At 52.9% G+C, this 13557-nt stretch overlaps 5 protein-coding genes across 5 annotated transcripts; 2 read left to right on the top strand and 3 right to left on the bottom strand.

Annotated features, from left to right (window-relative positions):
* Positions 1-1815: 1815 nt before the first annotated feature.
* Positions 1816-4063, bottom strand: AO-I-5 (Copper amine oxidase 1; the record flags this gene model as incomplete). The annotated part of the gene is made up of 4 exons (XM_037320806.1): positions 1816-2927; positions 2975-3139; positions 3189-3519; positions 3587-4063. 4 exons carry the CDS (start codon positions 4061-4063, stop codon positions 1816-1818), a joined length of 2085 nt encoding a protein of 694 aa, XP_037182044.1.
* A 505-nt stretch (positions 4064-4568) lies between these two features.
* On the top strand, positions 4569-6024 carry BAS1 (Myb-like DNA-binding protein BAS1; the record flags this gene model as incomplete). Its single annotated transcript, XM_037320805.1, has 4 exons — positions 4569-4751; positions 4808-4931; positions 4994-5141; positions 5196-6024. 4 exons carry the CDS (start codon positions 4569-4571, stop codon positions 6022-6024), a joined length of 1284 nt encoding a protein of 427 aa, XP_037181051.1.
* Positions 6025-6798: 774 nt separating this feature from the next.
* inda1-3 (Amino-acid permease inda1) lies at positions 6799-7943 on the top strand (the record flags this gene model as incomplete). The annotated part of the gene is made up of 5 exons (XM_037320804.1): positions 6799-6930; positions 7002-7173; positions 7236-7340; positions 7393-7462; positions 7520-7943. The coding sequence occupies 5 exons, from the start codon at positions 6799-6801 to the stop codon at positions 7941-7943; spliced, it is 903 nt and encodes a 300-aa protein (XP_037182241.1).
* An 856-nt stretch (positions 7944-8799) lies between these two features.
* chyH-3 (FAD-linked oxidoreductase chyH) lies at positions 8800-10347 on the bottom strand (the record flags this gene model as incomplete). Its single annotated transcript, XM_037320803.1, has 3 exons — positions 8800-8929; positions 8987-10071; positions 10138-10347. The coding sequence occupies 3 exons, from the start codon at positions 10345-10347 to the stop codon at positions 8800-8802; spliced, it is 1425 nt and encodes a 474-aa protein (XP_037182041.1).
* A 1138-nt stretch (positions 10348-11485) lies between these two features.
* On the bottom strand, positions 11486-12853 carry CGCA056_v005550 (Satratoxin biosynthesis SC1 cluster protein 4; the record flags this gene model as incomplete). The annotated part of the gene is made up of 6 exons (XM_037320802.1): positions 11486-11841; positions 11897-11979; positions 12031-12404; positions 12470-12561; positions 12616-12652; positions 12707-12853. 6 exons carry the CDS (start codon positions 12851-12853, stop codon positions 11486-11488), a joined length of 1089 nt encoding a protein of 362 aa, XP_037182040.1.
* Between the last annotated feature and the right edge of the window lie 704 nt (positions 12854-13557).

Genomic DNA, 13557 nt, shown 5'->3' with positions numbered 1-13557 from the left:
CCATAAATCTTGTCACGGGGATCTGTGGCTTTGGAATAGTGTGCAAGGTCCACTGCTGCAAGCAGTTCGTTGGAACTGTCTCCGATGACCTTTTGCGTGGCATGTTTCAGCCAGGGAACCAACTGACTGGCTAGAGATGCGTATGGGGGTTGTTCCAAGCTTGGCGGGTCACCCAGTCTGCGGATAGTGGTGAATTCGATGTCGCCAATGAGAAAAGTGACATCTCGTGAAACCAGAAGCTCTTGAATGACCCAAAGTCGTTGAAAATATTCGCGTTTCAACAAACCGTCAGATTTTAGGCCTACAGGACAATCTGGGAAGATCTCAGAAAGACGAACGTGCTTTGGAACAGTAAAAAGCTCTTGAATATGATTTCTTCGTGAATAAGGCGTTGAGGTTGATGTAGAAGAAGCCAAATCTGGACCCAGATAGACTATAGTTCGGGTAGCCTTTTCAAAGACGCTTGCCATTTTTGCCACTTGTAGTTCTCTCTCGTTTAAATTGCGCTGGTCAATGCATATGGCGTCAACCCAGACCCGTCTAGCGTCTCTTCGTGGGCGTAAGCATCGCAACATGTCCCAGCAATTTCGGGTCTGGATAAGAATGTCCCAGTGCTGCCCGAAGTAGATCGGTTGACATGGGGTACTGTCTTCTTCTTCACCGCCCCAGGTGTACGAGACGGTCTCGTAATCTGGGTATCTTTCATCGTGGTGTGTATCCAAGTCGACATGAACAGGATCGCCGACGTCGGCGACTGACGTAAGACGCAGCAAGCGAAACTCATCATTGCGCAGTTGAGATATATACACATGGCTAGAAGAGTTGTCGCCCAGCTTATGGTTGTCTTCGGCGACGTGCCTTCTATCAGAACTGGCAGGCTTTTCGACTTGGTCCATTTGGGCTTTCAGCGACGCAGGCTGATATGGATGGAACAGCCGGAGGCCACCACAAATTGAGTTGCCCGTAAGGCTCATCGGGGGGGATTGACGAGGGACTGAGGTTCTTTGACGACTGTGATGAGATCAAGGCCTCCAAGTTTGGAGAAGAATTGCAAGATTTGCAGTTCGGCACCCGCTGTTCGATGACAATCACCGGGTCCGAGCAAGATTCTCGATGCCATCGGCTCATCTTGAGCGAGCGAGAGACTTGCGTGATCTGCTGCATTAAAAGTCACCTCAAGCGGCTAGGTGACTGTTGTGGTCCAATGATGGTCCTCGAAGATGTGATATTGCAATAGGAGAAACATTGGTAGCTGGAGGGTTGATAGTTCTGGGAGATGTAAAGTTTTCCCATTCAGACTGAACTCTCGCGGGGTTAGCAGCTGACAAACAACATCTTGGAGACATGGGTGACATGCATGTCAGATGCGCAAATGGAAATGGAAATTCGGCGCGGGTGAGGTACCCAATCGATTCTAAACAAACAATGGAGATGCCAAGCCTCATATTGTCTTTCATATTTTCTCTGTTTGCCTCCGATAAGACGTTGATTGGTTCATGTCGCACCACGTTTCACTCGCAGAAGCGCGCGAGGCTCTGGCAAGACTTTGAAAACTAGCCATGTAGCCGAAAAGAAGCAGCAGCCAGCATTGCATGTCCTCCACTGCATGAGCAGAGCCAGTATCGTTGTATCATGTTTCAATCCAGTCGGAAGAAGCCTTTAGTGGTCCATAAACAATGAAATTTACCTTGTATCATGATTGAGTCTTTAGTGCAAAGTGTCCGAGATAGAGGATTGATAATGTCTTGCCAAACCTTGACTATATACAGAAGAATGACTAATTATGCCTATGCGTATTCCTCAACCCAGGATTCTTCAAGACTCAGTGTTGTCTGGTAGGGCTACCTTCACAAACGGGCTTTCCCCTTCACCTTTGCTCGATGTCGAGTCGGCAGGAGTATCCGCACCGCAGCATGAACCCCTCTGTCCCTCCTTGCCTGCATCTTCAAACAGGGTGCTCTTGTTGAAAGCCTGGTTGGAAGGCGGCACATCGTTGGTGGGGTTGTAGTTGCAAAAGTTGTAAGGCTTGAGGTGGAACTGCGCGATTTCAGCAGGCATGATGGGGAAGTCCTTCACGCGAGGGTTGTGCGTGAAGCCGAATGTGTGCCAAATGACAATGTCATCGTTAGGGATGTGATCCCTTGTCTTCGTCCACGACTTGATGCCGGTTCCGCCGAGACCTTGGTTGGTGTGGTCGCCCGCCGGGAACAACTGGCGGTCCTTGTACTTGGTCACCCAGATGGGCACCTCGCAGAACTCAGAGCGACGCCAGTGCCACGAGCCAGGCTGGGCAAGAAGCGTTTGGGATCGGATGGGGACGAGCTTGTAGCCAACGGGGGTCAACGAGACAGGGTTCTGTATGTTTTCGTTGACGATCTTGAAGACACGGCCGTCCTTCAGACTGTCCTCTACGGGTCCAGCGCGGATGACGGGTGTCTCTTTGCTCACGTAGCCTGTGTCTAGTGGGTTGAGCTTCTCATCCCAAGGCATGGCTACTGAGTCGGTGTATGTGAAGGTGTTCTGGTGGCCGTCGACAGCAGGATCGATGCGGACGTTGAAGAGGTGCTGGTGGTACGGTGCCATGACACCGTCGGCAACACGGGTTCCCCAAGGAACCTTGGAGTCCTTGTCGATGGGCTGAGTAGACAAGATACCGGTAGCCCTGGTCTCGAAGGAGATCTCGCCTGATTGATCCAATATCCAAGCAAAGATGTACTCGTAGTTGGCAACGGTAATGATCTGCTGGAGAACGAGCTGTCTCTTGCGGACCACGGTGGCCTTGCCGGTTCGGTGGTTGGTGTGCTTCCATTGGATGCCGTTGTCGATCTCGTGAATGCAGATGGCGTTGGGACGGGGAGCTGGGCTTCCGTCGGCTGAAACAACGCAGCCGCTGATGTACTTAATAGTACCAAGGCAGTCACATCCAACTATCAATATCAGCTATCCGCACCGAGAAGCGAGGGTAGGCACTTACGCTGAAGGTTGTTCGCAGTCACGCCAGCACCGACGTTGCCAAGGTCGAAGGCACCCTTGCGATAGATGGGGCTTCGAGGGTCTCCGTAGGGTACGAACATCTCCGACAAGGAGAGACGGTAGAACGTGCTGCGATCCATGAAGTGCAGGTCATGCAGGGTCAAGCCTGTGATTGGTTAGAATCGGAACTTGTTGACGGTCATTGATGGACCAACCTTCGCGCCAGTTGAAGCCCACACGGAAACGCCACTTCTCCCATTCGATGAGGTGACCTTTCACGGTGAAGGACGCTCCCTCGGGCTGGACGACGTTGTATGGCTTCATAGATGTCCGAGGAGGGTTCTTCTGAAGACGATGGTCGTACTCGGGTTCGGCAGGGTCTGTCTCGCGTTGCGCGATGTCGTCCATGCCTTCTGTTGTGCTCTCGTCCGAACCTAATGGCAGCCGGATGATCTTCTTCACCTTCATGGTGCATAGGTCCACAATTACCATGAAGTCAAGGGGGAAGGAGTAGTGTGATGAGTCGACGTCGTTGTTCTTTGGGTTCTTCATGTACATGAAAACCCACGGTGCGTTAGAGAATGTCCTGTGTCTAGGCGAGGTGCATCGTCACCTGTGTCATGCGCTCTTGTGTGTCGATGCCATCAACTCCGTAGTCCCATGGGTCAAGAACAACATTCGCTTTGTCAATCTTCAACCGTGCGAGCTCCTTGTGCACGTCGGCATTGGTCATTACCACCTGGGCCGCCTCGTTGAGCTCGACACGGTCGACAGGTCCGTGGAAGTCTCGTGAAAGCTCTTCATGCTCAATGACTCGCTTGTTGGTGACATCGATCACGCCCTCGAATAGACGAGGAGATCGCTTGATGTACCAGATCGCAAAGATGCGACGAGGGATCTCTGGTAGAGGCTCTCCTGCATGCTCTGCCTTGAGGTATGCGACCATCTCCTGCTTGGGAGGCTCGTCGAGACCCGCAGCCTTGAAGTGAAGAGGGATGCCATATAATAAGTTCTTGAATAGGTCTGTGGCAATTTGGATTTCCTCGGCCGTGGCCGGGTCAAGGGGATGAAGATACTCTGAAGAAGACATGGTGTTGAGGCCTCGACTGAAGATAACAAATGACGAGGAAGAGAGAATGATGAAAGGGAAACCTAACTGACAACCCCATCACTTCGCCGGATATCTGCTTATATCCTGAGACGAACGCCGAAGCCGAGTCAACTAGGACTCGGTCGCCCGTCCGGATCGGCATGACACGGCCTCCCCCGGCCGGGTCAAGTGGTGCCGCTAGTGCCGTCCGGTCTCACCAATCATCATCAATCCCTGTCGGGACTGGGCCGAGTCATATCTCCACCCAGAATGCGGGGAACCCCCGAAAGAAACTGCGGGGGGACCAGAGATAAGCTGCGAGGCGGGAAAAAAGGGGACTCTTGTCTCCGAAGATAGGCGCAGACACGGAGGCGAGACTGTTAGAGAACGCGTTGGCGAGTCTGCTCAATCAAGGGAGACTCAAAGCCGCCGGTGTTGCCCTCGATCTCGTCGGACTTGGTCATTCTGTCACATATACCGACGATTCCCCCTTTCGCCCGTCCCCATGTCGCTCGAGGACTCATCTCCCCGTTCCGAAGCTGCCAATGTTGCTACCCGGCCGCGGAGGATCTGGACACCGGCCGAGGACGCGATACTGAAAGCCCTTGTATCTCATTACGGTGACGCAAGGGGTCCGCAGAGCAGGTGGAAGGACATCGCCGCAGGCCTGCAAGATCGCACTGCCAAGGTGAGACCTTCCCCCCCGGCAGGAACATGTACCTGAGGGACTAACCACTCATGAAGGACTGTCGCAAACGTTGGTTCCACTCACTTGATCCGTCATTAAGGAAACGTAGATGGACACCACAAGAGGACCAGGTCTTATTGTCAGCATACACCCGTCTTGGACCCGCCTGGCATGACATCGGTGAGAGGCAGCCATCTATTATTGATCATCATCTGGCTCCGTCTAATATCATCTTCGTCTAGCTGTTTTAATACCTGGAAGGAAAGACGACCAGTGTGTAAAGCGATATAACGACACTCTCAACCCCCAGGCAAAAGACCGTCTGAGTCACTGGAGTCCCTTGGAAGACGATATCCTGAGGGAAGGCGTCCAGACACTGGGACACCGGTGGTCAGCAATATCGGCTAAGCTACCAGGCCGCCCTCCTCTTACATGTCGCAACAGGTGGAGGGCGTTGTCCAGACACTCCAAGGGCTCGCCTTCAACTAGCACGCCGTCATCAACAGCTTGCCAAATGTCGGCAAGTGAGAATGGTATCTCGCCAGAGACCCAGGACTTGGTTACACCATCAACTGGAATCGACACAGAAATGCCTAATCAGCTCGATCTTGGCAACCTCAGTACGGCCATGATGGACACGAATACAAGTTTGGGAGATGATGCCATAAACTTTGTCTCAGATCCCGGACACTTTCCAGAGATTTCCACGCAGTCTCACATCACAGAGCAAAATGATGCCAGTACCCTAGGCATCATTGAGGACACCGAAGCAACGCAACGCCAATCATATCAAGGCGTGTCGTCCGGCAGCTCTGATTGCGCTTCGACACCACCGAGATCAGGATGGGACACTGCCCCGGAAGTGCCGCTTGCTGGCCGACAACTCGGTTCTCGAGGGCCAGCTACCAGACCAAGACCCACGCGGCCACCACAGTCCTCAAACTCGAGTATGAACGCGATTGACTACAACACCGTGGCTACATCACACTCCTCATCCCACAATCACTTGTCAATACCCTCACCAAACCAGTATTTCGAGCTCTTCGCCGATGATTTCGGCCAAAGTCTCCCAGCAGACATATTCAGATACCCCGCTGCACCACAGCAAGTTGTGCATCATCACCACCACTACCACCACCATCACCATCATCACCACCACCACCATCATCAACAGGAGTCCAGTGCACTCAGACAGTTTGAACAACAAGCCGAAGCACAGTCTATGAAAACACAGCCGAGGCCTGCTGCGCGTGGAAGAGGTTCTTTTGCTTGATGGAGTCCAGACATACATGATACCTTCTTGTACATAGTCAATACAGCCTGTTAGCCTGATGCCTGAATATTCCCTGAAATGATATCTCCCGAGAATTTCCTCGCGTCATTGCAGTGTTCAGCATAAGAGGCACTGTCGCCACACAGGTTGCTGCCGATACATGAACGGGTCCAAGAGGATACCTGAAATGGTCCAGACGATCGTTCTTCCCTGCTCAACAAAACAAGGACGACCGGAAATGGTCTTTTGCCATGATTCGAATGCAAGCCTGCCGTTACCATCGGAGCCGTTGTCCAGTCGCTCGGCAAAGTCCAATTGACTCAGCTAAGAGTAGCGGAGACGACACGGAATTGACGGTGATTGCGTCGGATTTGCAACATCAAGAGATAACAAGTGTTCATGTTATACAATTCGAACGTACCCTTTGATTAGTCAAGATCAACCTGCATATCAAGACCATCTCGTGAACAACGTCAGCAGACGCCCGCGGAATCAGGGGTCTGCCGTCTTCGAGCCTTCCAACCCCGCGGCTCTGAGATATGACTCGGCCCAAATGGCTGGCGCTAGCCCACCCCCATCCGGCCCCTTATCCGCCCCAACTTCAGCTTCTACAAGCACGGCTCAATCACTGTTGACTCGGCCCAAAGTATCTTTTGTTAGCCACGACGGTCTTCTTCGACATTGTATATACACTGAAGACCTGTCCCAGCTCTAAGATGGCGACTATTATTTTCCTAGATCGGACAACTTTTTGATAATATCGAACGATTGAAAATGGCGGACTTGAAAGCTGAGTCAAAAGACGACAATGCGTTGAAGCGAACATCGACTGCACACGATGGGGAGACAGCGCCTACTACGGGCGGCGGACCCGGCCTGCATAGAGGGCTAGCAGGCCCTCACTTGGTGCGTTGAATTGCTGACGACCCAGTGTTTTCCAACGATTGTTGTGGGCTAACTCGGTTCTGTTGGTGCAGATGATGCTCGCTATTGGCGGTGTTATTGGGTCTGGGTACTTTGTGGGAATGGGCACGGGTCTGACGAGCGCCGGACCGGCGGGACTCCTTCTCTGCTTCACGGTTGTCGGCGTGCTGCTCTGGGCTGTTATGCAGTCTCTAGGCGAACTCGGTGCTTTCATACCGCTGTCAGGTTTGTTGCACCGTCCGCTTTCGATGAACATTGAGTTGCTGATAGCTTGTCGCGGTACCTAGGTTCTTTCACGCATTACACCTCCACCTTCGTTGACCCTGCCGTTGGTTTCGCGCTCGGCTGGAATTACTGGCTTCTTTGGGCTGGAATTATCATTGCGGAATACAGTATGACGTGCATCCGTCGCATCTGATATGCCACAGCTGATCTTCAACGCAGACAACTTGGGCCTCGTCTTGACTTACTGGGAGACAGCTGTTCCGAGATGGGGGTGGATCTTGATCTTCTGGTAAGAGTCTTGCCTGTAAGCTGTCGGGTTCATTACGCTAACAGCAGCTCCTCGCAGGTGGTTCTTCCTCGCCTTCACACTCCTCGGCATCAAATCCTTCGGCGAAGCAGAATTCTGGCTAGCCCTCGTCAAAATCCTCGCCATCTTCGCCTTCTTTCTCTGCGCAATCCTCATAACATCCGGCGTCCTCGGCGGCGAGAAGATTGGGTTCAAATTCTACCATGACCCCGGCGCGTTCGCCGACGGCGCTAAAGGTGTCTTCAAAGTCTTCGTCTTTGCAGCGCTGCAGTACAGCGGTATCGAAATGATCGGACTTACTGCTGGAGAGTCGGCCAACCCAGCGCGCGACGTGCCCAAGGCCGTCAAATCCGTCCTCTGGCGCATCTGCGGCATCTTCCTGCTGGGCATCTTCTTTCTTACCATCACCGTGCCATACAACGACCCGAATCTGCTGTCTGCGACGAGCAAAACGGCCCGGTAGCCGTTCGTTATCGCCTTTACTCGAGTGGGCGCGAATGCAGGGGCGCATGTCGTCAACGCCATCATCCTCGTCACGATGTTCTCCGCCATCAACGCAGCGCTTTACGTCGGCCCGCGCACGCTCTACGGCCTCGCCCAGGAGGGACAGGCTCCCAAGATCTTCGCGAGGACGAACAAAAACGGCGTCCCTGTCGTGTCTCTGGCGGTCATGAATCTTATCGGCTTCTTGTCTCTGCTAAACCTGTCGTCTGGAGCCGGTGTGGTCTACACTTGGATCATTTCCATCACTGGTCTAGCGACTCTCATCACATGTAAGCTATCTACACTTCCCATACAAAGATCTTCGCTAACACTCGTGGATCACAGGGGGTCTGATCTCTCTCAATCACATCCGTCTGAGGATGGCCCTTGCTGCACAGAACATCAGCGCCGATGTCCTGCCCTTTCAAGCGCCCGCCTGGCGGTTCTGTGCCTACCTGGGACTTGCTGGCAACGTCTTCTTCATCTTCTTCCAGGGTTGGACATCTTTCGCTCCATGGGATGTCCAGGCATTCTTCCAGCACTACATCGTCGTTTTGCTATTCATCATTTTGGCTGTGGGCTGGAAGTTTGCAAAGAAGACGAAATTTGTCAACCTCAAAGAGATTGACTTGGGCAGCGCGAGAATGGTTATCCATGGTCAAATGACAGGACAGCCTCAATGACAGTAGATCACCTTCCCACAAGAGGTGTCTTCTTATACTCATTTCAATCTTCACAAAGCCTGCAAACCATAACTTCATCAATCCATGATAATGCCATGGCTTCTCGAAACTATTGCCTATGCGGTACCGAAGTTCTTCAACTAGAAGCATCCTTCACTGGATCTTGAACCATTGACCAAACACTCCCGAAGGATCGTACTTCGTCTTGAGAGTCTTCAGTCTGTCCAAGCTGGACCCGTAGATCGCCTCCAATTCCTCGTCACCGTGGGCAAAGTTAATGTAACTAAGCAATCTTTTGTCAGTAGACGTTCATAGTGTTGTGTACAGCGTTTCAACTTACGTCGGGTTCACAACAGCGCTGGAAGAAAAGCTCCAGATGTCCCTGACCTTTGAGCCAAAGGTCTCCGCCACAGAGTCCAGAGTGGCATCTTCATACCATGGAATGACAATCGCCTGCGCAAATGCCTCCTGGCGAAGCTCGTCTTGCATAGACGCGGAGCCCGCGGGTTTTGACTTCGCAGTAGTCAGGTTGTAGCGCTCGATCAGGACAGCAGAGTTCTGAGCGGTCGACTGGTTCTGGAAGCCGGTGTACAGGGACCAGATCTCGGGCCATGTCTCCGCCTTCATGTTGTTGATCGTCGTGCTGAACGCCGGCTTGCGACCCCCGCGGGCACAGAAGTTGTCGTTCGCAGCGTTCCAGCTGGTGTAGGGCGTCACTGCGCTGGAGTTTGTCAAGGGGCCAAGGCTGTACAGAGGCGCAAAGGCTTTGAGGCCTTGCTTTTCGGTGCCCTCGCGGATGAATCCGGTAACGAGAACCATGGGAGAGTTGGAAGCGTCGCCGGAGTTCGTGAGGACCAAGTAGACGACCTGCTGCGGCAGGAGGGGAAGGTCCTGAATCGTTTGGGCGACGTCGGCGATCTTGGCAGGGTCGAAGGTAAGTGACATGATCCACGAAGTGCGGTTCGTCGTCGGGAACGCGTTTACGGTTGCAGAAGTGACGATGCCGAAGTTCGGTGCAGCTCCTCGGAGAGCCCAGTAAAGGTCAGGATTGGATGTGCTCGAGGCGGTCAGAGCTTCTCCGCTGGCGGTGATCACCCTCATGGAGAGAATGTTGTCCACGGCGAAGCCATGTTCTCCCATAATGTTTCCATAGCCACCACCAAGGGCGGCCCCCAGAGCTCCGACACAGTTACAGTTACCCGTCTGGACGAGGACTCCAGAGGCATCCGCAGCAGTGATTACATCACCGATGAGGGCACCACCTCCGATCGTGGCCGTCTTCTTGTCAGAGCTGATGTTGACCTGGTTCAGGCCGGCGAGATTGATGAGGACACCGGTACTGCCCAGGTTGAACTGGCCAGTCGCCCAGCCATTGCCGCCGTTTTGAGGGAGGAAGGGGATGTTGTTTTTGGCGCAGTATTTGACCTGTCAGAGGACGATCCATGAGCATGGCTACTAGTTTCAGATGATAGTCAGGGGCGAGTGACATACCACAGCGCTAAGATCCTTCTCAGAGGTGGCATTGACAATCACAGATGGCGTGGGCAGATCAAAGTCACTCCATCTCGCCCTCACCTGGACGCCAACAGATGAGGTCGAGACAAGACTGAGCAAATCATCGGCCACAGAGCGAGCACTGACATCGACGGCAGCAGATGCTACCATGGTCAGGAACTGCACACCGACGAGTAGAAGCCGCATGGTGAGCGAGAAAACAGAGTGTGACCGGGGTTACAACGGCGAGTGATCGTCAACGAGAAACAGTGACAGCCAAGGAGTTCGTGCATTTGAAAGGACAGGTTTGGGATCTTAAGGGTCTGTGAGCGGGCGTCGGCACGCTTCTGCGTGACATGCTGTGATTTTTCCAGAAGCCCCTTTGATGACCTACCTTGATAGCAACGCCGTTGAAGAACATGAATTGCCGAATGCGTTGGCCCTTCCGTGAGGAATACTGCATAGTACAGGTGCCTTGGCAAGGGCAGGGATAGGGGATCTTCCCCATCTTCAGTGGCACAGTAGCATCTCGGGGCATACGGACCTTAGCGGACGGGGCGTAGTCCGAATATTCCAATCGTACGACGAAGTCTTGCCAGCCTTCAAGACACCAACGCAGCCGTCCATTCCTACGTCCCCGAGATTGCAAATTCCACCAGAGCAAGGTCGTGTTGGAAAACCCCCGCGCCACGTGTGGAGCTCGGAGCTGGGTTCGACCTGGTTGTGCGGGATTTCTGCTGTTCAACTCACGATTGCACATCGTGTTGCAGAATCGCCCGCTTCCCTGACTCGATAGGGCACTCTCCACTGCCCCTCCCCCAAAGAGCGGATACTGAGGTTATTTCGACCGCTGAAGCAGATCATCAGCGGGTCAGTAGCACGACCACCGATCGAAGAATTGTAAGAAAACGAATATCTCGTCCAGATTTCACCACTGACAAAAAGAACAGAATACCTTGACAGTCCATGCATGAACGGCAACGATTATAAACCCCACAATTGAAACTTCTGTTCACGGCGTTGCAACCCTGAACGGTCAAAAAAGTGACTCTTCCTCGATTAGGTTAGACGTGATGCCTACACCCTGCGCACACCGCGGGATCAAATGAAATCACTCGCGGCCTCCGACCCTTGAGGGATTCGTAATACTGCGTAGTGCTGGGCGCAGCCCACTAGGAATAATCATAAATGGTACTCAAGTAGAATATGGCCAAGATCTTGCAACCCAGCCCCGTCGATGGCGCTCAATTCCTGTTGGCAACTGTTTTCCGCGAGGTAAAGTTCCGATTATCCGTCCAGCCCCCAAATCCATTAACGCCTCCACCCACATCCCTTAGTATCCCGATTATAGCCCAAGCCCATTTGTTCTCAAGTTGGCCGTGCTGGAATTGTCCGACGGCTCAATCGTCTGGTGTATGGTTGTCTCCCTCACAATGTCGTTTTCTCTGACTGATCCTGACCGGGTCAACCCATCATGCCGAGTCAATTCAAGTTCGTCCAACTCTTCGTAAGGCGGTGTTCTGAGACTGCTCTTACGGGCGCCATAACGTTTTGATGATCCATACTCATACGAGTTGCTGCCCGTCGCCGCAGGTTTCGGGAAGAAGTGTAACCAGATTGGCCGGAGAGTTGGAAGACAGGCGCATACAATGGCTAAAGAAAGCTCAATGTTCGTCCAGAAGAATACTGGCGCAGTATAGTCTGTAGATGAGGTCAATGGGAGTTCTATCGGATTGAGGCTGCTGTCGAAACTTACAAATGACGTCGTTCGGATGCTTGATGTACTCTTCCGCAATGGCAAAAGTAGCGATCACTCTCGTAACACTCACTGCGCAGACCCTTCATCTCTGTTAACTATCCCGTTTTGACATCAAGGTTATGCAAACTTACGCTGCGCCCAACCCGAGCATCCCGATCACAGCCAACTTCTTCTTCAGCGGCATTCTTACCCTTATGACCATCGGAATGGGAAGTATGAGTATCGCAAAGTCCGCCACCACGTCGGTGAACAGCAGCGCCAGGAACATTGGCACCGTCTGCACGCAGGAGTTGCCGTAGTAAGGCTCGATGAAAACAGTGATAGGATAGCATGTGAACAAATGAGAGAAGAAGAAGCTGACGGTCCAGCCAATGACGAAAGCAAGCGCGGCATACACGACGTAGTGAAACCTGCGACTTGGGAAAAGGCTCCTGTACAACACTAAGATGGAGGACTTGACTAGGCCCAAGCCCAGAATGGATATCATGTTCAGTGCAAACTTGGTCTACGTCGACATAAAGCTTGTTAGCAGGAGCCAAGAACAAGACGAAAGTTTAAGGTTAGGCTCACCTCCTCGAAGAAGATCAACCCTGGATCGTCCATGATCGGGGACCCGTCAGGAAACGTAGGTTGGTGTTGGCCCAAGTGTCCATGGATCGCGGCTGTTCAGATGATTAGCCTCAAATGATCAAAGTCAATGTGAAGGTAAAACCTACTAGCCAATTGTAAAGTACAGCAGGTGATGGAAACCAGCTGCAGGATCTGTCAGCACCCCGACCGGCAGATAGATGGAGGGCAAGAACGAACCAGCGCAAACCCCGCGAGGTAGTCATCCCACGCAAACCGCTTGACGAGCAGCTTCGCCCATATTCGAAGGACATAAAAGATGGTCGGAATGATCATGAACCCAACGGCCAGACCGATCATCTGGCCCTTGGTGTAGTCGTGGTTCATTGTCACCATGGCAGGCAACTTGGGCAAATTCGCGCCCGTAGGTCACTGACCAAAAGACGAGTTTGCTGTGTTCGGTCGGTACTGAGAGCGTCGTGTTCGTCGTTGCTTAAAATGTGAACACGGTGCCATAAACCGGCCGTGGGGACCACGGTGAAATATGTGTCGGAAGGTGTCTCGAGGCAATTTTGATCCTGATCATGGCAATAGCAAAGGAGTGTCGTGTCGCATACTACTCGCAGCAGATTGTCACCGTCGGTTCATCAACGGAAGAGACCCTTCCCTCTCTAACTCACGCTGGCGTGGCATCTGGCACCTACGAAGTAGCAGTTGGGTTACTATGGCCGCCGTTATCACCATAAAACAGGATAGCATGCAAAAATGCCCGGGCACTGCCGCAGGGGAGAATCTTCCGTGACTGATATTCCTCCAGGTTCTACCATGCATTGGGGGCTCCTCGGCGCAACGAGAACCGGTAGTCACACACAGGGTCTCGGAAGACATGACTCGGTGCCCTTGTCTGCCCATGTCCCAATAACCCTTGTCGATAAACCGTTGGAGGTGCTTCGAATGACCGGACCCCACTTGTTCCCGGGGTTGGAGAGTGGTGTTCGCCCTCACGGCACAGGGAGTTGCGATACCGTGAACTCTAAAATGCCTTCCTTTCGGTGCAGAGCTCCAATAACGGGTCAAGTGGCGAGCTGTGC

The sequence above is a fragment of the Colletotrichum aenigma genome (genome assembly GCF_013390185.1).
Source record: "Colletotrichum aenigma strain Cg56 chromosome Unknown KSG_Cg56_contig03, whole genome shotgun sequence".
In the NCBI taxonomy this organism is placed as follows: Eukaryota; Fungi; Ascomycota; class Sordariomycetes; order Glomerellales; family Glomerellaceae; genus Colletotrichum; species Colletotrichum aenigma.
This window is presented reverse-complemented; position numbering and strand designations above follow the sequence as displayed.